General features: G+C 39.1%; 1 protein-coding gene across 5 annotated transcripts in view; it reads left to right on the top strand.

Moving 5' to 3' along the window:
- Positions 1-16,661: 16,661 nt before the first annotated feature.
- Positions 16,662-21,717, top strand: part of LOC107572287 (carboxypeptidase M-like) — a 52,994-nt gene continuing 47,938 nt past the window's right edge. For 4 of the 5 annotated variants that reach the window (XR_001607316.1, XR_001607317.1, XM_016258707.1 and 1 more), the window contains exon 1: positions 16,662-16,957. Coding sequence is in view for 2 of the 5 variants with exons in the window: in XM_016258707.1 (XP_016114193.1) it covers positions 16,826-16,957 (132 nt within the window). In the remaining 3 variants the exon portion in view is untranslated. Of the gene's footprint in view, positions 16,958-18,205; positions 18,210-21,717 lie in introns of all 5 variants that reach the window. The other variant, XR_001607318.1, reaches the window with a different exon arrangement.

Below are 21,717 nucleotides of genomic sequence, written 5' to 3'. Positions count from 1 at the left end.
GATTTTCATGGTTTTCCATTCTCTGTGCAACACAAAAAGACAAATGTTGACACGTACTGGCTACTACCTGTTTCTAGTCTCAGGCCTACTAGGGACAATGTGGCGTACAGTTTCATTCGGAGTGGATTGGGTAGAGTTTAAAGTTAAGTTTGTACATTTGAATAAAAGGAGAATCCGTTTTTCCACAATCCTAAACAAAATCATTTGTTCTTTCAAAAGCTGCATTTATTTTGCTGCAAGGAATTCAGAACGGTTTATTTCCAAGTTGTCAGAGCCTGTAATGGTCTGCCCAGAGAAATCATGCCTCAGATGAGACGTTTAGAGAGACGGCACACTTTTCCAACAAATCATCCAAAACCTTGGCGATAAGCAGGATACAAAAGCCGAAAAACGCATGTCTTATCTGGCATGAGGGATCTTACTCACACATGCAGACGCGCAAAGATAAACCTCCATTATAGCAAACAGACCGAAACTCAAACTGTGTGACCCACAGACTCCCAAACAGTGGTACATAGTTTTCCAGGAGGAAAGAGGTGTCATAAGCCCTGAAGCAATGGAAAATATCTTCCTTGGTCTGTCGCCACAACCTGCTGATAAACAAAAATGTACCCATGTGGGAAAAAATGGTGAAATCTGCAATCAGAAGATATGAAATCCCCTATCTGGATCACTGAATTTTGTTCATCCCCGTGGATGTAACAATGCGGCTTTTGACCAGACTGTGTCATGTTGTCCTTTTTTGTTCAGAGAAACTAGATGTAGATGGGTTGTATGGAGGCAAGGCGTGGACGTTCCCATTGAGTGATCTCAATCTGTAATCACTCTGTATGGTTAGAAATAAAGCAAACTTAACCCTTGAATGCATGAATGTTTTGCTAATTATATTACGTAACAGGGTTTTAGTGACCTGGAATCTACACAACAGTATACTGTTGTGAAATTTAAATTTAAATTTAATAAATGAAAGCGCATTTTGCTGGAAGGACTAGGAAGGGTGTTTTGATCAACTGCTTTACCGCCGTCGTCATAAATTGAGCATCAAACGTTTTCCTTTTTAATCATCTTCAAAATTTTGTTTGCCGACAGCTTCGCCATCAGATCCACCATTAAATGACACCGATATTTGATTATGAACTTGCTCTTCAGTAAATCGCTGAGCCATGTCAAGATTTGCTGATGAATCGTCTTGTTTTATGTCTACAGTCATACATTTTTACGCATTATGTCGCCAACTTGAGAAATAAGCACACTTATTGAGATGTCAGATATTCCACATTGTTGCATGGGAAAAAATGGATGGGTGACATGCTGGGTCACTAAAGACCCGGGGTGTGCATTTAAGGGTTAATTAGCTGAACTCAAACACTGCAGACAAATAGAGAGTAATGGTTACATGTCGTTCAAGTGTATTTGCTTTTAGCTACTCACAGGTGTTTTGCTTTGCTCTAAAGAGAGAACAGGGTAGATATCAGCTGTTCTTAACTGTATGTTTTATTTTGTTATACTTTCTGATGTTTCTAAATGAGTAACTGGAGCCACACATACTCTGGGATATTGGTTTATTTTGATTCGGAGTGACTGTCCGGGACATCAAAAAGTTAGTAATTGTAGTTACTTGTGGATCATCTATCCCTAAAATGTGTATATTAGTACCTTGAAGTAGTTTGCTGGACTCATATATATATATATAAGGTTTTTTTTTCAGCAAGCCTTGTTTAGTTGCAATGTCGGTAAGTATATATAAATTAACAAATTGTGTTCTTAGTGTTTTCTGCACCAAGGTTATTTGTCACGAAATTCACCATAATTGTGCATCATCCAGCAGAGTTTTGCTGACAAATAACCTTGGACTTTTGACAGCTGTGGGGATTTTTATTGTTTTGGTAAACTATAGATCAGACTTCTGCATTTTTGCATTCCCGCCCACATACAGTTGGGTTGACACGGGTAGATAGGCAAGTTTTATTCAATTCATCTTGCCAGTTTTAAATTACCCCTTGAAACTTTTGCATTTACCACATTACCACACCAACGAAAAGCTGTTCTGCCCTTAAAAGTACTTTTTTTTTTTTTTTTTTTTTTTACTATTACAAGAATGTTTCAATTCATTACTTGTATCACACAAATAAACGCATAAATAAATGAATTATACGCATAAATAAATTAAATATACGCATAAATATTGTTTCAAAGCAACTATATTGCATTACAATATCACTTGATTCTGTTTTTAAACACCTGTCGGAAATCCTAGGTGATTGAGTCGTATCAAATTTGGTAAATGTTACATTGTTGTTATATACCGATCTGTGAGCCAGGCTGTTAGTGAAGTGATCAAATTGAGCTCGACATTATACAAAAGAGCAGTCACACAGAGTGAAGTCCAGTTAGAAAAACTGCCAACTAGCAGCACAGCGACTTGGCAACCTGCCACAATTAAACCTCTGTAAGTGTGAATGCACATTTAAAAGGTAGCTGTCTTTATAGGCAGTTGACAGTGAGGCAACCCACTAGGTTTTGCAACTGAGGCCGTGTGAGACGAGTTCAGTCATATGCCTAACTCAGTAAGCCCCAGAACTTTGGAGACACACCAGACTTCATCTAATACCATTGAAGCCACATCCTTGAAAACAAACCATGAGCATGCAGCATGAGACCACATAAGCGCTCCTGCTCAGATGGGGCACAATTGGAAACAGATCTAATCTGGATTTGATGATATGGTGGGCAAGCTCAGAGAGAAGGAGATTGAGTAAGAGTGAAAGCGAGTGAGCATGCAACAACAGCAGCCACGCAGCTGTGCACATTGACGATGATGACGATGGTATTTTTACGTGCTGCGGTTCGCTCTTATTGCCGTGGCTTTCGGTACGAGCTTCCTGTGAGGTTTGGCAGCCCTGCATATACAAACTGAAACAAACAACACGACCCGTCAGTCGCTGCCACTGTCTCTTATTTTGATCCAGCAGAGCTCAATCTGTGCTTCCCATCTGTTCCTCATGTGAAAAGTCATAAGCAAATAAATCGTTTTGATTCCAGTTCTGAATCCGGTTACTTATGAGGTCATGACATGTAGTGTCAGATTTTACATGGTTTCTCGAGATTAGTTCAGAAAGTTTACCAAGTTTTTTTTTTGTACCAAAACGGGTCAGATATTTGTAAAAATGATCAGCCATTTTGCACAGCTTCGGTTACTTTATACTTCAAGTTGTACTTGAAACGTTTTCTCTCAAATGCTTGCTCCACTCCATCCTCCCGTTGTACTGTAAGCTCCTCGAAATATGCCAGCTTGGCTGTTGTGGACCAAAGGACCACACCTGGCCGAAGATTTGTGATCACACTATCTGGGGGAAACACAAGGTTTGAATTTTTTTTCCCCCTCCGAGTCCACATTCCTCCTTGGAATTGCTTGCATCTTTTGTTGTCATGTGGGGTATTGGATGTTAGCTGGCTGGTGTGAGGTAGGAAAATCCTACTGATGATTGTGGAGAAGCATTTGTGGTAGTTGGCTTCTGTTCCAAGACTGATGCCAGCTGTTTTAGAACTTGATTATGCTGCTGCGTATAACGCCCTTGAGTGAGGCTTGTAGCTCATCCTGGTCATGTCTCAGGGATGCAGGTGCTTTACACAGGGAGTTGTCTTCTCCCAACTGCTAATTCCGGTTCTGAGGTGTGGGTAGGAGGTCACAGGTGGCTCCGATGAGAAAATTCAGCTCAGCTGAGGTTCCTTTAATTTCCTAGATATCACACCAGCTGAGTTTCCTCTTTTCAAAGTTCAACCAGTTAGTCCCTTGACCCTGCTTGGCCACTGAAATGGCTTTAGTGTGCCCCTCTGGATCCTCCTGCCTCATCTCTTCCACCATGAACTGTCTCTTCTGCCTTGATGTTGCCTTATACCAGGGGTGGCGAACTCCAGTCCTGGAGAGCCACAGCCCTGCAGAGTTCAGCTCCAACCCTAATTAAAACTCACCTGCCTGTAGCTTCCTAGTAACCGTTCAGACCTTGATTAGCTTGTTCAGGTGTGTTTGATTAGGGTTGAAGCAAAACTCTGCAGGGCTGCGATATATTAAAGGGGTGGTTCAGTGTTTTTTTTTTTCTAGGCTTGATTGTGTTTATGGGGGGCAGTCTAACATGTGGTAATGCTTGGTTTTTGAGAAAACGCATTGTTTTTCACATTTACCTTTATTCCACACCGCTCTGTCCCTTCTCTGAGAAACGCTCGGATAAATTTCCTGTTTTTATGAAGCCCTTCCCTCAGAAATAGGCAATGTGCTCTGATTGGTTAGCTAGCCCAGTGTGTTGTGATTGGCTAAACTGCCTCTAGTGCGCGTCTAAACGTTCCGCCCCTCACCTCAGCGGCATGTGCTCCGGTTGTATTGTATACAAAGGCGTCGTTAATATCACTTATCAGTTTGAGCCCGATTGAGAAGCAGAGGATATTATTGAAGAGGATCGTGCAGAACCTGTGCAAGCACGGCTTGTAATGGTAGGCCTATGTTTTTAGTTTGTTTTTGTCTCATACTTTTAGATACGCTGTTATTTGTAAATGCTACTGCTTATGTTAGCTTTTAGTATACAGTTTTATCATAATTAATGCTTTAATACAGTACGGCAACTGTACGCGCGTCCATGTTTAACGCTTCTCATAGCTATGTGAAAATAAGTGTATAATTGTAACCGTTCATTGCTGGAGCCGAGCTGAATGAGAGAAAGCGAGAGAGATGCAGAGTGTGTGCAGAGCAGGGGGACGTGAGGAACAGTATTGAGAACCGCTGCTTTAGAATATTGATTTTGAAACTTGTGAATCCATTAAAATCGTTAGAAGACATGAGAGAAAGCGAGAGAGATGCAGAGTGTGTGCAGAGCAGGGGGACGTGAGGAACAGTATTGAGAACCGCTGCTTTAGAATATTGATTTTGAAACTTGTGAATCAATTAAAATCGTTAGAAGACAATCACGATTCATATATGAATAGATATTTACGTGCACCTCTAGTTTTCTCTTCCTCTTCTCTAAAGCAGCGCAGCATGGCCTCGCCCCCTTTGCTGCCTTTTCCCGAGGGTGGGGTTTATCAGGGTTTGTGATGTCACGAACCCGTGAAGTAGCTCGTTGTATTCCCTACCAGTCGTTTTTGTAGGTATTAAACTGCCAGAATGTTAAAAGACGATATCTCCGTTTGCATTGAACTTTCAGCTTCGTAACTTTGCAGATATTGTTTATACTCAAACAGCAACATTACACACTAACTAACGTTAAAAAAGTGAAATCACAATCAACCACCCCTTTAACCAATTCTGGATTGCCATTGCTGTATATTTCAAAAGCTGTATTTTGTTTGAAAAAACGTTAGTAGGTTTAGAATAATTCACAAAACCATCAGTTGTAATGGAAAAACCATCCGAACGAAGTAGAACTTTCAGCCGCTCAGGCATGTCATTAAAAATAAACTTCAGTCATGTATTCTGATGGCTCAAATATTTATGCAAAGTTTTAGGGGGTGCAGTTGCTTTACATCCAGTGACCGAACGGCCCAAATTTTGCAATAAGGCTGTTGGATAAAGAATAAGACCATCAAACGTCTTATTCTTTATCCAACAGCCTTATTGCAAAATTAGTGTTGTAGTAACCTATGCATTGATGTATGCATTATTTAAAACCTTTTATAAGTCACGTCTTGCGTTGGACTTTTTCCTTCTTTGCTGTATCACCTCTTCATCATATATATCTCGTAAACCCATAACGTTGATTTGTCTGTGCACAAAGTCTGTGAAGAAAGAAATATATATGTACTCCGTGGAAAAGTGTGTACATATACTTTTCAAAGGAAACAGTGACTCACCACTTTTAAGTTAGAAGGCATATATACTGTGGGTACGGAAAGTATTCAGTTATATTGCAGCCATTTGCTAAAATCATTTAAGTTAATTTTTTTTCCTCATTAATGTACACACAGCACCCCATATTGACAGAAAAACACAGAATTGTTGACATTTTTGCAGATTTATCAAAAACGAAAAACTGAAATATCACATGGTCCTAAGTATTCAGACCCTTTGCTCAGTATTTAGTAGAAGCACCCTTTTGATCTAATACAGCCATGAGTCTTTTTGGGAAAGATGCAACAAGTTTTTCACACCTGGATTTGGGGATCCTCTGCCATGCCTCCTTGCAGATCCTCTCCAGTTCTGTCAGGTTAGATGGTAAACGTTGGTGGACACCCATTTTTAGGTCTCTCCAGAGATGCTCAATTGGGTTTAAGTCAGGGCTCTGGCTGGGCCATTCAAGAACAGTCACAGAGTTGTTGTGAAGCCACTCCTTCGTTATTTTAGCTGTGTGCTTAGGGTCATTGTCTTGTTGGAAGGTAAACCTTCGGCCCAGTCTGAGGTCCTGAACACTCTGGAGAAAGTTTTCGTCCAGGATATCCCTGTACTTGGCCGCATTCATCTTTCCCTCGATTGCAACCAGTCGTCCTGTCCCTGCAGCTGAAAAATGCACAACATGCAGTTTTTAAATGAAGGTTTTTATTATGGTGTGACAAACATGCAAAAAAATAAGAAATCAGGAAGGGGGCCAACACTTTTTCACACCACTGTATATATATCTCATCCTTGGCATCTAATGCAGTAGTTTCCTTGGATACGTTAGTTCTTTGCAGGTATGAGTTACAGCCCATAATTGGCCATATGTTGTCATCCTTTAGATTGAGAGGAAATGTTGTTCTCAAAGGACTAATTGACAGGAAACGGACATCCTGCTAAAATCATTTAGGAAACAGTCTATTTTCAGACACTGTTGTACTGTGACTATATTTGGTAGCTAATGAAATCCACTGTGTTGTCAGATTGATGTCCAATATGGCAATAATTGGACCTGCCGATTGAAGAAAAGACAACTTTTGAGGTTTTGGACGTTTAGGGCGATCAAAAGATCCACAGATGTTTTGGTCTGGCGTTTTTCATTTTCTCACTGCGGAAAGAAGCGAACACGAACGGTCAGTTTGTCATTGGCGCAAATCAAACTCGTCTGAGGTTTCAGAGAAAGTACTATAATTTGATGCCGAAAGCACAGCTGGACTGCAGGAATTTTTCCTCAGGCAGAGTTCGAGAGTCTGCAGCGGAACGTGGCCACTACAGCTTGATTCCATCTTTAACATCGCGCGCACACACACGCACCGTACACATAGAGAGTAATGTCTTTTAAAGGGCAACACACAGTTTCTGCCTCATTTTAATGTACAGAGATATTATATAATTTTAGGTTGAATTCCCAAACAGTGTGGCTCTGCGGTGCTTTGAAACATTTTGTTTTTTTTTAGAGCGACATGTCAACCTCTGGCTTTAAAGAATGGCAGACAGGGAAGGGTGGGGTGGAATGATGATAGGGAATACCTGGCTCTGTTTGTAACGGGATAGTGGCTTACTACTTACTGAATCCTACACACAATATACAGTGTCCTCCACTATTTTAAAACGTACTACTAATAATAGTAAGTATTATTGTAGAATTTACATTTCAAACCTCATCACACTGCATACAAATGGCATGAAATGATCATCTTGGAAATGTAGCTAAAGCATTTTGTATTTTTAAACCAAAATCTCTTGTATTTGTATTTTATGTGAATGTATTTATATATTTTAAAACTTTTGGATGACAAACTTGCATTTTTGAATGCACACCAAAGTAAATCTCAATGACAAATTATTTGAAAGTCCACATGAGTTGTACAGATCATTTTATTGATGCGTCTTTTTGTCATATTTGGAATTTGACAGCCTATGTTCCTATTAGATTCACTTTTATTGTGCAGCAAAAAGCCGATTGGCCATTCTGCTCTTTTGTTGGTTCCACTGAAGATTTGAAATGACATGAGATTCGATGAACAATGACAGAATTCTTGGTAAGCTATTCCTTTAAGGATCAGTGAAATATGCCAGAAATATTTCTTTTCTGCACTGATCACTCCACAGCCACACAACATAAACACTATTAAATGCCTTTCACTCAGAGATTAATGGCTCTCACACATCCAGACACCCCGTGACAGGCCTGATACTCTTCCAAATTATGCTGACAGACCTTGAGTGCAGGCTGACAAAGATTTTATGGCTGCATGTGTGCATGTTAAGGAATCTTACTCTGTGTGTGTGTGTGTGTGTGTGTGTGTGTGTGTGTGTGTGTGTGTATAAAGTTGCATTGATCTAGAAGCCATCCTGAGAAATCAACTCCAAGCTGTCATTACATATAAACAGTGGTTGAAGGAACGTAAACCCCACCAAGTTTACCTCCAGTATCGCTGTATATATCTGAGATGGAGCAGTGTGTCTATTTAGGCTGACCCAGGATCAGCTACCCTAACAAAATCCAAAGCTCGTATAAGAGAAATAGCAGAAGAAGTGTCAGACAAGATGAAGCCAGCAGCGATCCGTTCTGCCCCATCAAACTAACAGCTCACCACTAATGGAAACCTCAAGAGATCTTTTAGACAAATAGTTTATAGAGGCGAAAGCTGTTAATCAACCGTTTTTACGACCAAATCTGTTTCACGCCACATCGATCAGCTTAAGCGTCTGCCATGATTTAGATTCGAGGGTCTTAAGAGAGGAATCGGGTGTCTGGATGAGGCCGACAATCAGCGAAAGAAAACAACCCAAGTCCAAACCGAGCCAGACACACGAGAGAATCTTGAGTGGATTTATGAGGTGCTTAATCAGTTTTCCAAAAGCTTTCAAACAAGTTGAAGAGCTTCGATATTTGTGAGAGAACTTGGCATAAGCAAGCTCATCTCTGCCATTAAACTACAACAGCCATTGAAGATGAGAGTACAGGCCAATTTTTAAAGACCCTTTTTTTTATTGTATTGTGAAAGCAGGAAGAAACCGCTGTGTTCGAACGCCAGCAAAATGTGGCGCGCACACACATCCTGTTTATTGTGCCTGGGTTGGTTTTTATATGCGTTTTGACGTCGACCACCCAAGGAGACTTGATTATTGAACCTCAAAACCTCTGTACAAAACCCAACCAAAACAAGTAGACCTGTTTGTTTGTTTGTTTTGACATTGGCTTCTGAGTTGCATTAGACTATGACCTTGTGTAAAACACAATGATCCCTATAATAGTACAATCTAAACAGCCATTGAAGATGAGAGTACAGGCCAATTTTTAAAGACCCTTTTTTTTATTGTATTGTGAAAGCAGGAAGAAACCGCTGTGTTCGAACGCCAGCAAAATGTGGCGCGCACACACATCCTGTTTATTGTGCCTGGGTTGGTTTTTATATGCGTTTTGACGTCGACCACCCAAGGAGACTTGATTATTGAACCTCAAAACCTCTGTACAAAACCCAACCAAAACAAGTAGACCTGTTTGTTTGTTTTGACATTGGCTTCTGAGTTGCATTAGACTATGACCTTGTGTAAAACACAATGATCCCTATAATAGTACAATCTAAACTTTTTTTTTTTTCAAAGATATTATAAACTCTCTATTTACAATGAAATTATCAAAATTCAACCGTTTTATGTTGATTATAGTTTGAATATCAAATCAGCATATTGGAATAAAATAAAGCACTTTTGTTTGATGTGGTTTTATTTTATATAGCTATATTGATATTTCAGCACATGTGCCTGTATCCAGACGTGCTGGTGTAGCTCTGCTGCATTTGTGACCAAAAGATGCTGTTTAAAAGCACTTCACACATTGCAACAGTAAGCTGATAGGAATCCCTGAGGGAAGCACTTCTGTATACCGTAAATCGGGCGCTCCGCGTTCGGGATTAAGGAGGATCGCTCCACCCGACAGCGTCACGGCGAACACACTAATCCACCCGCACAAATTTAGACCTGTCAGCGTGACCTAATGCGAATGGCTGTCACCGGCCTGTTAGTTTGCTAGTTAGCTTTTTGATGTTCTTCATCCTTTAAGATTTTGGTGTCAGCACAGATTCAGGCTGCAAATGATAGTCAGGTGTGCTACCCAAGTCCACAAAAGTATCACGTCATTGGTTGCTAATGTGTGAAGGAAACATGTATGTAAAGGGGTGAGTCAACATCACTAAACCGTGTTTTTGGGTAATGAGTTATTTTAAAAAGAGCCTATTGTGAGGGTCTAAGAGAAGGGGGAAATGCTAGTGAAAAACACAATTCTGACAGTTTTGGGGTTGTCGTCAAAAGCTGACACGGTGTTTTGTTCTCCGTTGATGACTGTAGATTACAGTGATTTGTTTTTAATGAGCAGGCCACTTCAATCAATTGAATTCCTGTCATTCACAAAGCTGAACACATCCCCCATCCCTCGCATATTCACTTATGAAATGTTTTGCTAATTTCCGTTCAGTCAGTGCAACACATTTTACTCCTAAGTTAGCATTGAAATTGTCTGAAGATCTGTGAGGTAACAGTTTAAAGAGTGTAACGAGTTCTTGTTAGATTTTGCTTAACGTGATGGAAGTCTGAGATGGGTAATAACTAAGACACATTAGTCATTGCATTGTCTCATTTCAGTAGTGTGCTTTATTTGGGACAAATAGGCCTACAGTGTCTTGCGAAAGAAGTATTCTTTTTTTTTGTTTCACGTTTTGTTAGTTTTTCAGATTAGTCTACACTCCATACACCATAATGACAAAGCAAAAAAAAAAAATATATATATATATATATTAAAAAGGAATACCTGAAATAAGTACTTTGCAAAAATAATCATACCCTTAACTGTCTTTTTGAGTATGAAGCTACAAGCTATTAACAAATGCATTTGGCAATTGTCTGCCATTCTTCTCCTCACCTCTGTAGCTCTGTCAGGTTGGATGGGGGCTGGCAGACATTTTCAGACTTCTATAGAAATGTTCGATTGAGTTGGGTTCTGGCCACCCAAGGACATTCACAGAGTTGTCCATTAGCCACTCTTGCTGTGCGCTTGGGGTCTTTGTCCTGTTTGAAGGTAAACCTTCTGCCCAGTCTGAGGTTCTGAATGCTCTGGCCTAGGTTTTCATTAAGGCTGTCTCAATATATTGGTGCATTGAGTAGTGCTGGGTGGTATACCGGTTCATACCGAATACCGGTGTTATTTTTGTTATTTGAATGTCGCTTCAACAACGTTCGGAACGCGACACTGTTTGAAAGGGGTCCCTTTTCACTGTTGCACTGTGGTGAGGGAACTAAGCATATGCTGTATGTGTTACCAAGCGTGAAAGTTCAGAAACTGAAGCTGTAGAACTAATAGAACGTGATGACACAGAAGAACTCATCCACAATATCCACATTGACCGCCACAAATATCCACCGCCCCCTGCCATCAGCTCCCGCTTCTCTCACACACACAAGCGTGACTTTAGCACTAGATTTAGCAACTTTCAGACCCTTTTAGCTGCTTTTTTCCATATAATATTCATACTGACAAACCTAGTGACTTTTTTTGGATAAACCTTAGCTATGGTTCAGTTGGAAGATTTTGCCAGTGCTGACATTCCCGGAGAAGTGTCACCTCTATGGAGATAGAATTGTTGCTTAATTCCAAATAAATAGATTATGATCCACAAATAAATGTAAAGAGATTAACACACATTAAACACATTGACAAATACATAGAATTAGATCCACAAATTAATCTTAAAGTTTCACAAACATGAATTAAATTCACAAATAAATAAAATGAGATTTGCAAATAAACAAAAATTCACAAATATATATTTGTCACAACCACAACTTTGCCTAGCATTTATTTGTGAATCGCATCCTGTGCATTTGTAGATAGCTGCACGCATCTGTCCACAGAGCAGCTCATATACATCGACTTGACTGAAAAACTGGGAAATGCTGTTGGCTGTTGTGTGACGGCAATTTAACCTATTACACAAACAAATGTTTATTATGAGGTTGAGTTCAGTTATTTATTAGTCAGTTACTTATTGACACTTTTATTTCCATATTGAATAAATGACGCTTCCATATCGCGTTTGAATACAGTATAGCGTTGTTCCCATATAGCCGTGATGTAAAGCTTTCTCTGGCATTTTCAAAGGCACGTAACATAAAATACTGTGGCTTGGCATGATGCACCGTCTAATGGTCTAACGAAAGGGACGAGACCGCCCTGATTGTAAAGCAAAACGTGATTGGCTATAGCGAGATCGTGCTACGATTGGTCAGCGAATGTGGCTGTTATCTGATTGGCTTGAGTAGACGGTGGGTGGAGTCCACGTATTTGTGGACTGTCAGCACGTCTTGACGCAAGAAATGTTTCACAATTCGCAAATGCACAGGACGCGATTCACAAATAAATGCCAGGCAAAGTTGTGGTTGTGACATAAATATATATTTGTGAATGTTTTTGATTTGCAAATCTCATTTTATTTATTTGTCAATTTAAGATTTATTTGTGGATCTCATTCTATTTATTTGTGGATCATAATCTATTTATTTGGAATTAAGCAACAATTCTACCCCCATACACCTCTCTCGGCGTCTGTTCTGTGCAGTGAGCGGCAGAGAAGCAGCGCATTCAGTTGGCCGCACCGCAGCCGACTCGTCAATAAATGAGTGCAAAACAGCGTTTCCTAGCACCTGTCGCTTACTGATTGTTTGAAATTATAAATATGAGCGTAGTTCATCTGTTAATATCACATGCACTTTTTTTTTTTTTTTTTTTTAGTTTGTTACTCGGACGCAGACAGTGTCTGCCTGAGACAAAGGAAGTTTGCATGAGACAAAGTAACATAGCCAAAACAACTGCACAGCCACTTCTCCATCGATTGCTCTTTGGCCAGGAGGCCAGCTTAAGGAAGAGCCCTGGTTGAACAAATGTTCTTCCATTAAGAAGATAATAGAGGCTACATGCTTTTGTGAGCCTTCAATTTAAAGCAGTTTAACATAAGGCAGCAATGTAAAGTGTGACCCAAAAAACATATGAATACTTTTGCAAGGCACAATTTTATTGCAACATTTATGTGTACAATTGAAATATATAACGTTAAAGCATATAAAAATACAGCGCAGAGTGAAATAATCGGGGAAAAAAACATTGAAGTGTAATTTCTATGTGTAATGCTGAAATACAGCTCATACCTGAAAAAACTAATTATTTCTGAAAGATTTCTTGAACCTGTTTTATGGGGAGTAACCGGTTTCCCCCACAGGTATAATAAGAACGGAGTGGACCTGAATCGCAATTTTCCGGACGCGTTCGAGAGTACTACAGATCGGGAAAGGGAGAAGGAGGTAAGGGCCATGATGGACTGGCTAAAGACGGAAAGCTTTGTCCTCTCTGCCAATCTCCACGGAGGAGCGGTGGTGGCCAGCTATCCCTACGACAACAGCAACGGAGGTCAGTTGCTAATAAAGCCATATCTGTTTTGTTTTTGTTTTATTGATAGAGATTCATGTTCGATTAATGTTAACAGTGTAAAGCTTACTGTATCATATTTGAAATGAAAACTGTTAAGTCCTCTAAATTGTCAATTGCATGAGAATTTTAGTGAAAAGTTGCACACAATGCTTTATAGTTTATAGATTTTCAGCTAGTAAACTATCTGTAACTAACTGCAAAAATAGTGATTTTATCAAGTAAATGTAAGAATAAATTAAGAATGTAATATTGTTATTAATATCAGTAATATTTCAAGATGAACACATAGGAACTTAAACTTACTTGATCATCTGTACATTTGTAGAAAATTGTAAAATATGATGCAGTATGCTTGAGGAATGTTTACTTATCTTATTTTTGGCTATAAATCTCCTCAATTGCACCAAATTCTATGTTTTTGCTTAGTTTGGGCCTCTAAAACTGTAATTTAATGTTAATTTAATTTAATTGTATCTTGTATTTTAATTTAGTATTTTGTTTATAATTTTTTTTAATTTCTCCAATTTGAGCTTTGTTGTATAATCGACCTTATGTAGCTCTGCCCCCTTTTCAGCACTGCACTTGTCTCGTTTTCCGTTTATATTTCTAGATCATGAAGGTTAGGTTGTAGCGAGACATTTGTTATGACATCTGCTTTGAACATTACAATGCTCATGATATTGTGAACTGTACGTTAAGAAAGTCTACTTGATAATCTTTAACAGCGATGCTATAGAGATACCACAAATACAGAATTTGAACGAGAGAATTGTAAAGATGATTGCACACTTGTTTCTCTGGTGCATAAGGTCTGTATATGGTATACGATTAATAAAGGGCTGATGCATGGAATATGAATATCTGTTGTCGGCAATCACATGCAAACTGTCTTAAAATGATTTGTAAATTGTGTACCATTGACAAACTGTTATATCATGTATTTGATTTATTGATTTATTATTACAATGTTATAATTTTTGCCTTTCATATGATAGGCTTTACAGGGTTGAAGGCGTGAATCAATATTGTGAGGTTTTAAAAGCTACATGCATTTATGGTAATTAAGTAGCATTTTTTTTTTTATTGAATTATTATTATTATTATTAGTGTTGAGAACTGTCAGAGCATCTCTGGAGATGAAGTACAGGTAGCATCTCGTATAGCGAGACGGCAGGTGGCAAAACACCATGAGCATCAGGTGCGCACAACCATGGTGCTCATTCACATGTGACCCTGGACCACAAAACCAGTCATAAGGGTCAATGTTTCGAAATTGAGATGTATACATCATCTGAAAGCTGACTAAAGCTTTCCAGTGATGTATGGTTTGTTAGGATAGGACAATATTTGGTCGAGATGCAACGATTTGGAATCTGAGGGTGGGAAAAAAAAAATTAAGTTTGAATATATTTACAGTAGGAAATGTACAAAATATCTTCATAGAACATGACCTTTACTTAATATCCTAATGAGTTTTGGCATAAAAAAATCAATAATTTTGACCCATACAATGTATTTTTGGCTATTGTATACAAATATACCCCAGTGACTTGAGACTGGTTTTGTGGTCCAGGGTCACATATGGCTATGCAGATTTCACATTTAAGTAGCAGTGTTATTTTTATTTAAAGTACAGTAGTCTATCTCTTGATTTGATTCTCCAAACTATACATAATATAAATTATGTATTATTCAAAATCTGTGACTGTGCTACAGTGTAACTATTAAGGCTGGAATCTGTGTGTTTTCTGTATCGCATAAATCGCAGGGTCCTATGAGTGACCAAACAAGTGGAGCCGACATGTTTAAAAAAAATAAAAATAAAAAAAGCGCATGATGTCACTTGATTATCATACGAGGCTACACTCAATTATCCAGCTTTTTTTCCCTGTAAAACTGGTTATATGTAATGTGCCTGGCTTCTGGTGTCATTGGCTTCCAGTTGTTTTTAGCTGTACAAAACCGCTGGTTATGCTGCTTAAAAATGCAAAGTGGAATTTTTTTTTAACCATATTCTTGGAATGTTTTGTCTTCTTGATTGTAAAACACTGGTTTGTAGTGCAAACAGTAGGGCGTCGGCAAGAATGTGGCTATACGTATCACGATACAGGGGTTGCGATACGATATGTTGCGATATATCGCGATACTGTAAGCAAGACTATATATTTGGATATTTCTTGTTTTAAGAAAAGGAGAATAGGATATAATTTGAGGAAAACTGTCATTTAGAACACACCACCATAACACACAGCCACCTAACAAACCATAAATGTATACATCTCAATTGCGAAAAATTTAACCGTAGCAAAAAAACATCCATTTACATACTTAACATCCGGAGCTCATTGGCAAATATCTTGTATCGCAAGATGCACTCCCTTTTTCACAGAGTGCGCGTTATCGCCTAATCGATAGTGAACCGTGCGAGCGCTCATTCAAAAGAGATTTAAATACTCCCTATTGATAGGCGAAAATTCTATGCAATATTAGAATGTTTGCGGGAGCGGGCGGGACTGGATAAACCTTGCAGGAGCGGAACACGCACGTTGTCACCGTTTAAGTTCAGAGGTAAGACGACAGCTATCTAGCGGTCGGGATATAAACCCAAAACCACAGCCATGAATATTGTATACATTTTTTTGTTATTTTTATGTTGATATTGTGTTTTTGAGAATGGATACAGTATCGCCAAACAAAATATCGTAATACTGCGTGTATGATAGGGGTGTAAGAAAATATCGATACACGTGTGATTTATGCACTTTAATATTTGTATTATTTTCCTATAGCAGCTAACGAATTGTAAGTCAGGTCCATTTACGGAAAACGGTTTGCTTCCACATTGCAAAATAAGGTGGATAAAAAGATTAGGGCGGATGGATTATTGTGGCACAATTAGCATATCCTGTTACAGTCACAATGAAATTGCACAAACAGACACCGTACCATCCCTGACCTTTAGCGACGGGACAATCCCACAGCTGACTCACAGGGACAAAGGCACCGTCCACACCCAGCGTTGACACAACAGTCTCTGTAATCCATCCGCAAGCAAACAGTGGGGTCGGAAGCCAATACGCTTTGCCACACCTTTTAAACAACGGGGCAAAAAAGTTGTTTACAAACCGGAGCAGCTAGAGTGTTGTAATACCTCACAGAGATGATGAAATTGTTTACAGTCAAGTTGCGGTTGATGGCTTTTAAGATGGGCCGTGCACCTTTAAAAAGTCATTGCCTTTGCATTGCATTTGCTGGCATAGAATCTCCTTAATGGATGGAAACATTATAGGAAAGGATGTGAACATTTTCCATTTGCTTGCATGATGTGATATTAGGTGGCTGCTTGGAGAAAAGAGGCCACCCCAAATATGAGAAAGTACCTTTTGTTATGAAAAGCTGAAAGTGAAAGATTCCTTTATATATATATATTTTTATTTAATGTAATTTTAAATTTTTTTTGCACAGGGGTGAAAGGAGTAGTGATGGACTCGTTTGGGAAGCCTGTCCAAAACGCTGTAGTGGAGGTAGCAGGGCGAAGAAACGTTTGTCCCTTCAGGACGGATCGTAACGGGGAATACTACAGACTGCTGCTGCCCGGAAACTACACCATCAAAGTAAGATCAGGCCTTCTTGTAGGGAATTTCATAGCTGCTCAAAGTGTTAAAGGGATAGTTGACCCAAAAATTAAAATGTGATGTTTATCCGCTTACCCCCAGGGCATCCAAGATGTAGGTGACTTTGCTTCTTCAGTAGAGCACAAATGATGATTTTGAACTCCAGCCGTTGCAGTCTATCAGTCGTATAATGCATGGCGATGGTGACAAAATGAAAATTACAGAGTCAATCACACTGTTGAAACTGACGACTCCTTAAAGGGATAGTTCACCCAAAAATGACAATCTCATGTTTATCTGCTTACCCCCGGGGCATCCAACATGTAGGTGACTTTGTTTCTTCAGTACAACACAAATGATGATTTTTAACTCCAACCGTTGCAGTCTATCAGTCGTATAATGCATGGCAATAGTAACAAAATCTATGAGAGTAAAAAAAACATGCACAGACAAATCCAAATGAAATCCTGCGGCTCGTGACGACACATTGATGACCTCTAATACACCACTATGTCCAGCTGCCTGAAGTGGAATCAACCATAACTTCAGGCGAGCAGGCTCAGAAGTTGGGAATACGTGGAAAGTCACCACTCCTGAATGAGTTCGCGCGAGATAACGTAATCTTTTAGTTTTAAGTCGGTTTGAACAATCGGGATAAGCGCAAGTAAGTACCATTTTGATTAGCCGTCGTACCTACAATGTTTGTGCTCCGCGTAAATGATGGGTGACGCGCGAGAGATCACTTCCGGCGCATGCGTAAACTACGCCAGGGCGCATACACGCCTCACGCACCGGATGCCTGCGCGCGCTCAAGGCAATTGGACATTGTGGTGTATTAGAGGTAAAAAAAAAAAAATGATATAAATACTGTTCGGTTTCTGGCACAAACCGATCGTTTCGTGTCTTGGGACATCAATGTGTCATCACGAGCCGCAGGGTTTAATTTGGATTTGTCTGTGCATGTATTTTTTTTTTACACTCATAGATTTTGTCACCATCGGCGTGCATTATACGACTGATAGACTGCAACGGTTGGAGTTAAAAATCATCATTTGTGTTGTACTGAAGAAACAAAGTCACCTACATGTTGGATGCCCCGGGGGTAAGCAGATAAACATGAGATTGTCATTTTTGGGTGAACTATCCCTTTAAGGAGTCGTCAGTTTCAACAGTGTGATTGACTCTGTAATTTTCAACAACAGTATGACAAAACAACTGTATATTTAGGAAAAGAGTGATTAGTACTAGCCTAGTTGAACCGTAAGTGTTGGCAGCCTTCTCTGAGCAGCTCGTGTAAGTGGGCTGTTTTCACATCCCTCAGTCCAGGAAATATGGTTCATTGAGGAGAAATGAATCGTTTAGGTGTACATTTGGGGCCTAAGACTTTTAGAGTGGATATTTTTGAGGTTCCTTTTAACTGATAAGCACTTTTACAGAGTAAGGCAGGAATAAATAAAGCAATAGAAACATTATCGTAAAGTAGTATGAGAATGTATGTGTAAGAAGATTGTATTTTTGTTTCAGAGGTGGGTAGTAACGAGTTAATTTACTCGAGTAAATATTTCTATAAGTCCTTTTACTTGAGTTCAGTTTTTGGGTGCTCTACCCACCCGTGTTATTTTTGGGCTTGATTTTTGTGTAGCGTCTTTGCGGCATCTGTTATTTGACCCGCACAAGGATGCACTACATTGTTTGACATTAGTTTATCGTTAACGTTAGTTTGAGTAATAAAATCAAAGTACATGGGTAAAAATGTGTTAAGTGCTAAATAGAAGTCAGCAATACCCTAAATTGCAGCCTTGGCTGTGTTTTTGGGAAGAAAAAACAGGGAACCATGAAAGTGCACACTTTGAGAAAGAAATTCCCGAGCGCCGTTTAATGGTGTGAAGACACAGCATTTCTAAACATTAGACTTTATTTAGGAAGCTTGGAGTGTTTGTAATAGAAATAGAAACAAAATGATAAACAAGAAGAAAAAGTCTACAGGCCAAAATTATTAGCCCTCTGATGTTAGTAGTCAATGGTTTATCCCTTTTTGTCGATGACAGCCTCTAGTCGTTTTTTGTAGTTGTCAAGTTTGAGGCATGTCCGCTAAATACTTGCGGTCCATTCTTCCTTGGCAAATCTCTCAAGCTCCTCCAGATTTGTTGGTCTCCTGGCGTGGACTCTGGTCTTCAGTGAGCCCTACAGATGTTCTATTGGATTCAAGGACGTTCACTTTGCTCATTTGGAGGTAGTTCTTCACCAAAAGCGAGGTGTGCTTTGGGTCGTTATCAGGCTGGAAGACAAAATTAGGTTTTGCTGTAGATTGCCTGAGGTTGTCTGTCAAAGTCTTGTCGTAGTGTTCCTTTTTCCGAGAAACGCACTGAAACATCCCCGTAACATTATACCCCCACTGCCATGTTTCACTGTGGGAATGGTGTTCTTTGGGTCGAGAGCCTCTCCAAAGATAGGCAACATGTCTACGGCCAAACAGCTGTGGTTTTGTCTCATCTGACCAAAGGACAAGTTTCCGGTATGCATACTCTTTTGTTGTCATTTAGACTTCAGTGTAGCTTGGAGGTGTCTCTTCAAGTGTTTTTTTTTTTTTTTTTCTTGGTCCGCAACCTCGCAGTCCATTGTTGTGTGGGCCTCTACCAGTGGTGGAAAGAGTACTGAAAAAATATACTGGAGTAAAAGTACCATTACCTTCCAAAAAAAGTACTCGAGTAAGAGTAAAAGAGTAGGCTATTTAAAAGTACTCATGAGTAGCGAGTACTGAGCTGTGGATTCTACCCCCCTCATAATAAGCGCTGTACAGCGCAATTTATATATTTTAAAAACGTTGTACATTTTGTAATTCACATTATCTTGTTTGTCATAAAGAATGACGAGTATCTATCATCCAGCAGTTTTAATTTTGACTGCCAACTCTTTAAAATACATCAAAACGGCACAGAAACAGTATTCAGTGAAAGAAAAGTGAAAGTTATTCTCAGTACAATCATCCCCATGTAATTTAAAAAAATGTGTAAGGCCACTGAGACTGCATATGCTGTTGTTGCACATAAAATATTAATGTTTAGAACAGTGCAAATACAAACACCATTAGAAACTCATAGTTCAGCATCACACACCATGATATGGGTTACAATGAGAGCCCATTTTTCTCAAACGGTGCCAGTTTGAGCGTTTTGCAATAAAGAAATAAGAATAAGTCAACTTGATAATGTTTGAATTTTAACATAAATGCACATTGTTGAAGGATGACAAATTCATACCATACCTTTTACACATTTACTCATTGTTATGCTGATAATACAATTTGTAAGGAAAAATGCATTAAATAGCGAGGTATTTCTGGGGAAACTTTTTCAAAGGAAAACACACACACGTCTCTTTGACGGTGCCAGTTTGAGCGTTTTGCAATAAAGAAATAAGAATAAGTAAACTTGATAATGTTTGAATTTTAACATAAATGCACATTGTTGAAGGATGACAAATTCATACCATACCTTTTACACATTTACTCATTGTTATGCTGATAATACAATTTGTAAGGAAAAATGCATTAAATAGCGAGGTATTTCTGGGGAAACTTTTTCAAAGGAAAACACACACACGTCTCTTTGCTGAGCCGCGGCGGTCTCGGTGAATCAGCAGCATCCACAACTATTGTTAGTAAAAATTGTTTATGCGGGAGTGCACTTGCTAAATGAAGGCGGATTGTACAAAATGGGGGGGAAAATTTTTTTATTAACGAGCTGCAGTTTTATTACATCACGTGCTGGCACAGATGCAGTATATTAACGCCACGGGTCATCAATAAGGTGCAGATTTGGTCCTCTATTTGTGATTCCAACACACTTTTTCACAGCACGCATCACGCGCTCAAACTCATCAAAAGTCAACAAGTTCAACAAGCAACAACGACTCCAAGTGACCGCTGCAGAACGCACGCGAGACCGAGACGAGGCAGCGCAGATCACGCGTCTCATAGGTGAGTGGGGAATTTACCGAACGTGGCACTTGCGGGAGTTAACACTGTATGCAATACCCGCAACCTCACACCAAATTTCAGGCCGTGTAGCTATCATTTAGTAAGCAGAAATCCGAAACTTACCTTAACATATGCGACTGAATCGATGCTTGAAGAATGCACTTCCAGCAGCCATAATAAACAGTTGGCGGTTAAAGTTTTCTATGCACAATTTGATTGGACGAAAGTCACGAGACTTATTACTCTCTATCCAATCACGTTGATGGATAAAAATAAAATTAAAAGCATGTAACGACCACAAACGGATGAAAATAGCGGAGTAAAAGTGCCGATACATCACTTAACATGTACTCAAGTAAAAGTCCAGAATTTGTAAACTACTCCAAAAAGTACAATTACTGATAAAAACTACTTAATTACTGTAACGTGAGTATTTGTAATTGGTTACTTCACACCCCTGGCCTAATGGCCTAGCTAAATGATTACTGCGGTCAAGCCAGGTTTTTTTGTCTTGCGCGTGTAATTGTGCACTTACGGTACTGGTACTGAGAGCAGTCAAAATGCATGTAAAGAAGCTTTCATACCCACGTTTCCTTAATAATTTGCTTATATTAACTTTTCTTTTTAGTTTGTAAATACATAAACATTTGTATTGTACATTAATTATTATAAATAATTTATTAATGTTTATAAATGTTAATATTAATGTTTTATTTTCATAATTTTTTTTATTTAATGTCTGTGTGTGTGTGTGTGTGTGTGTGTGTGTGTGTGTGTGTGT

The sequence above is a fragment of the Sinocyclocheilus grahami genome, unplaced genomic scaffold, assembly GCF_001515645.1.
Source record: "Sinocyclocheilus grahami isolate Dianchi unplaced genomic scaffold, SAMN03320097.WGS_v1.1 scaffold1730.1, whole genome shotgun sequence".
NCBI lineage: Eukaryota > Metazoa > Chordata > Actinopteri > Cypriniformes > Cyprinidae > Sinocyclocheilus > Sinocyclocheilus grahami.
Note: the sequence above shows the minus strand (reverse complement) of the source record. Positions and strands in the feature narration are given on the sequence as shown.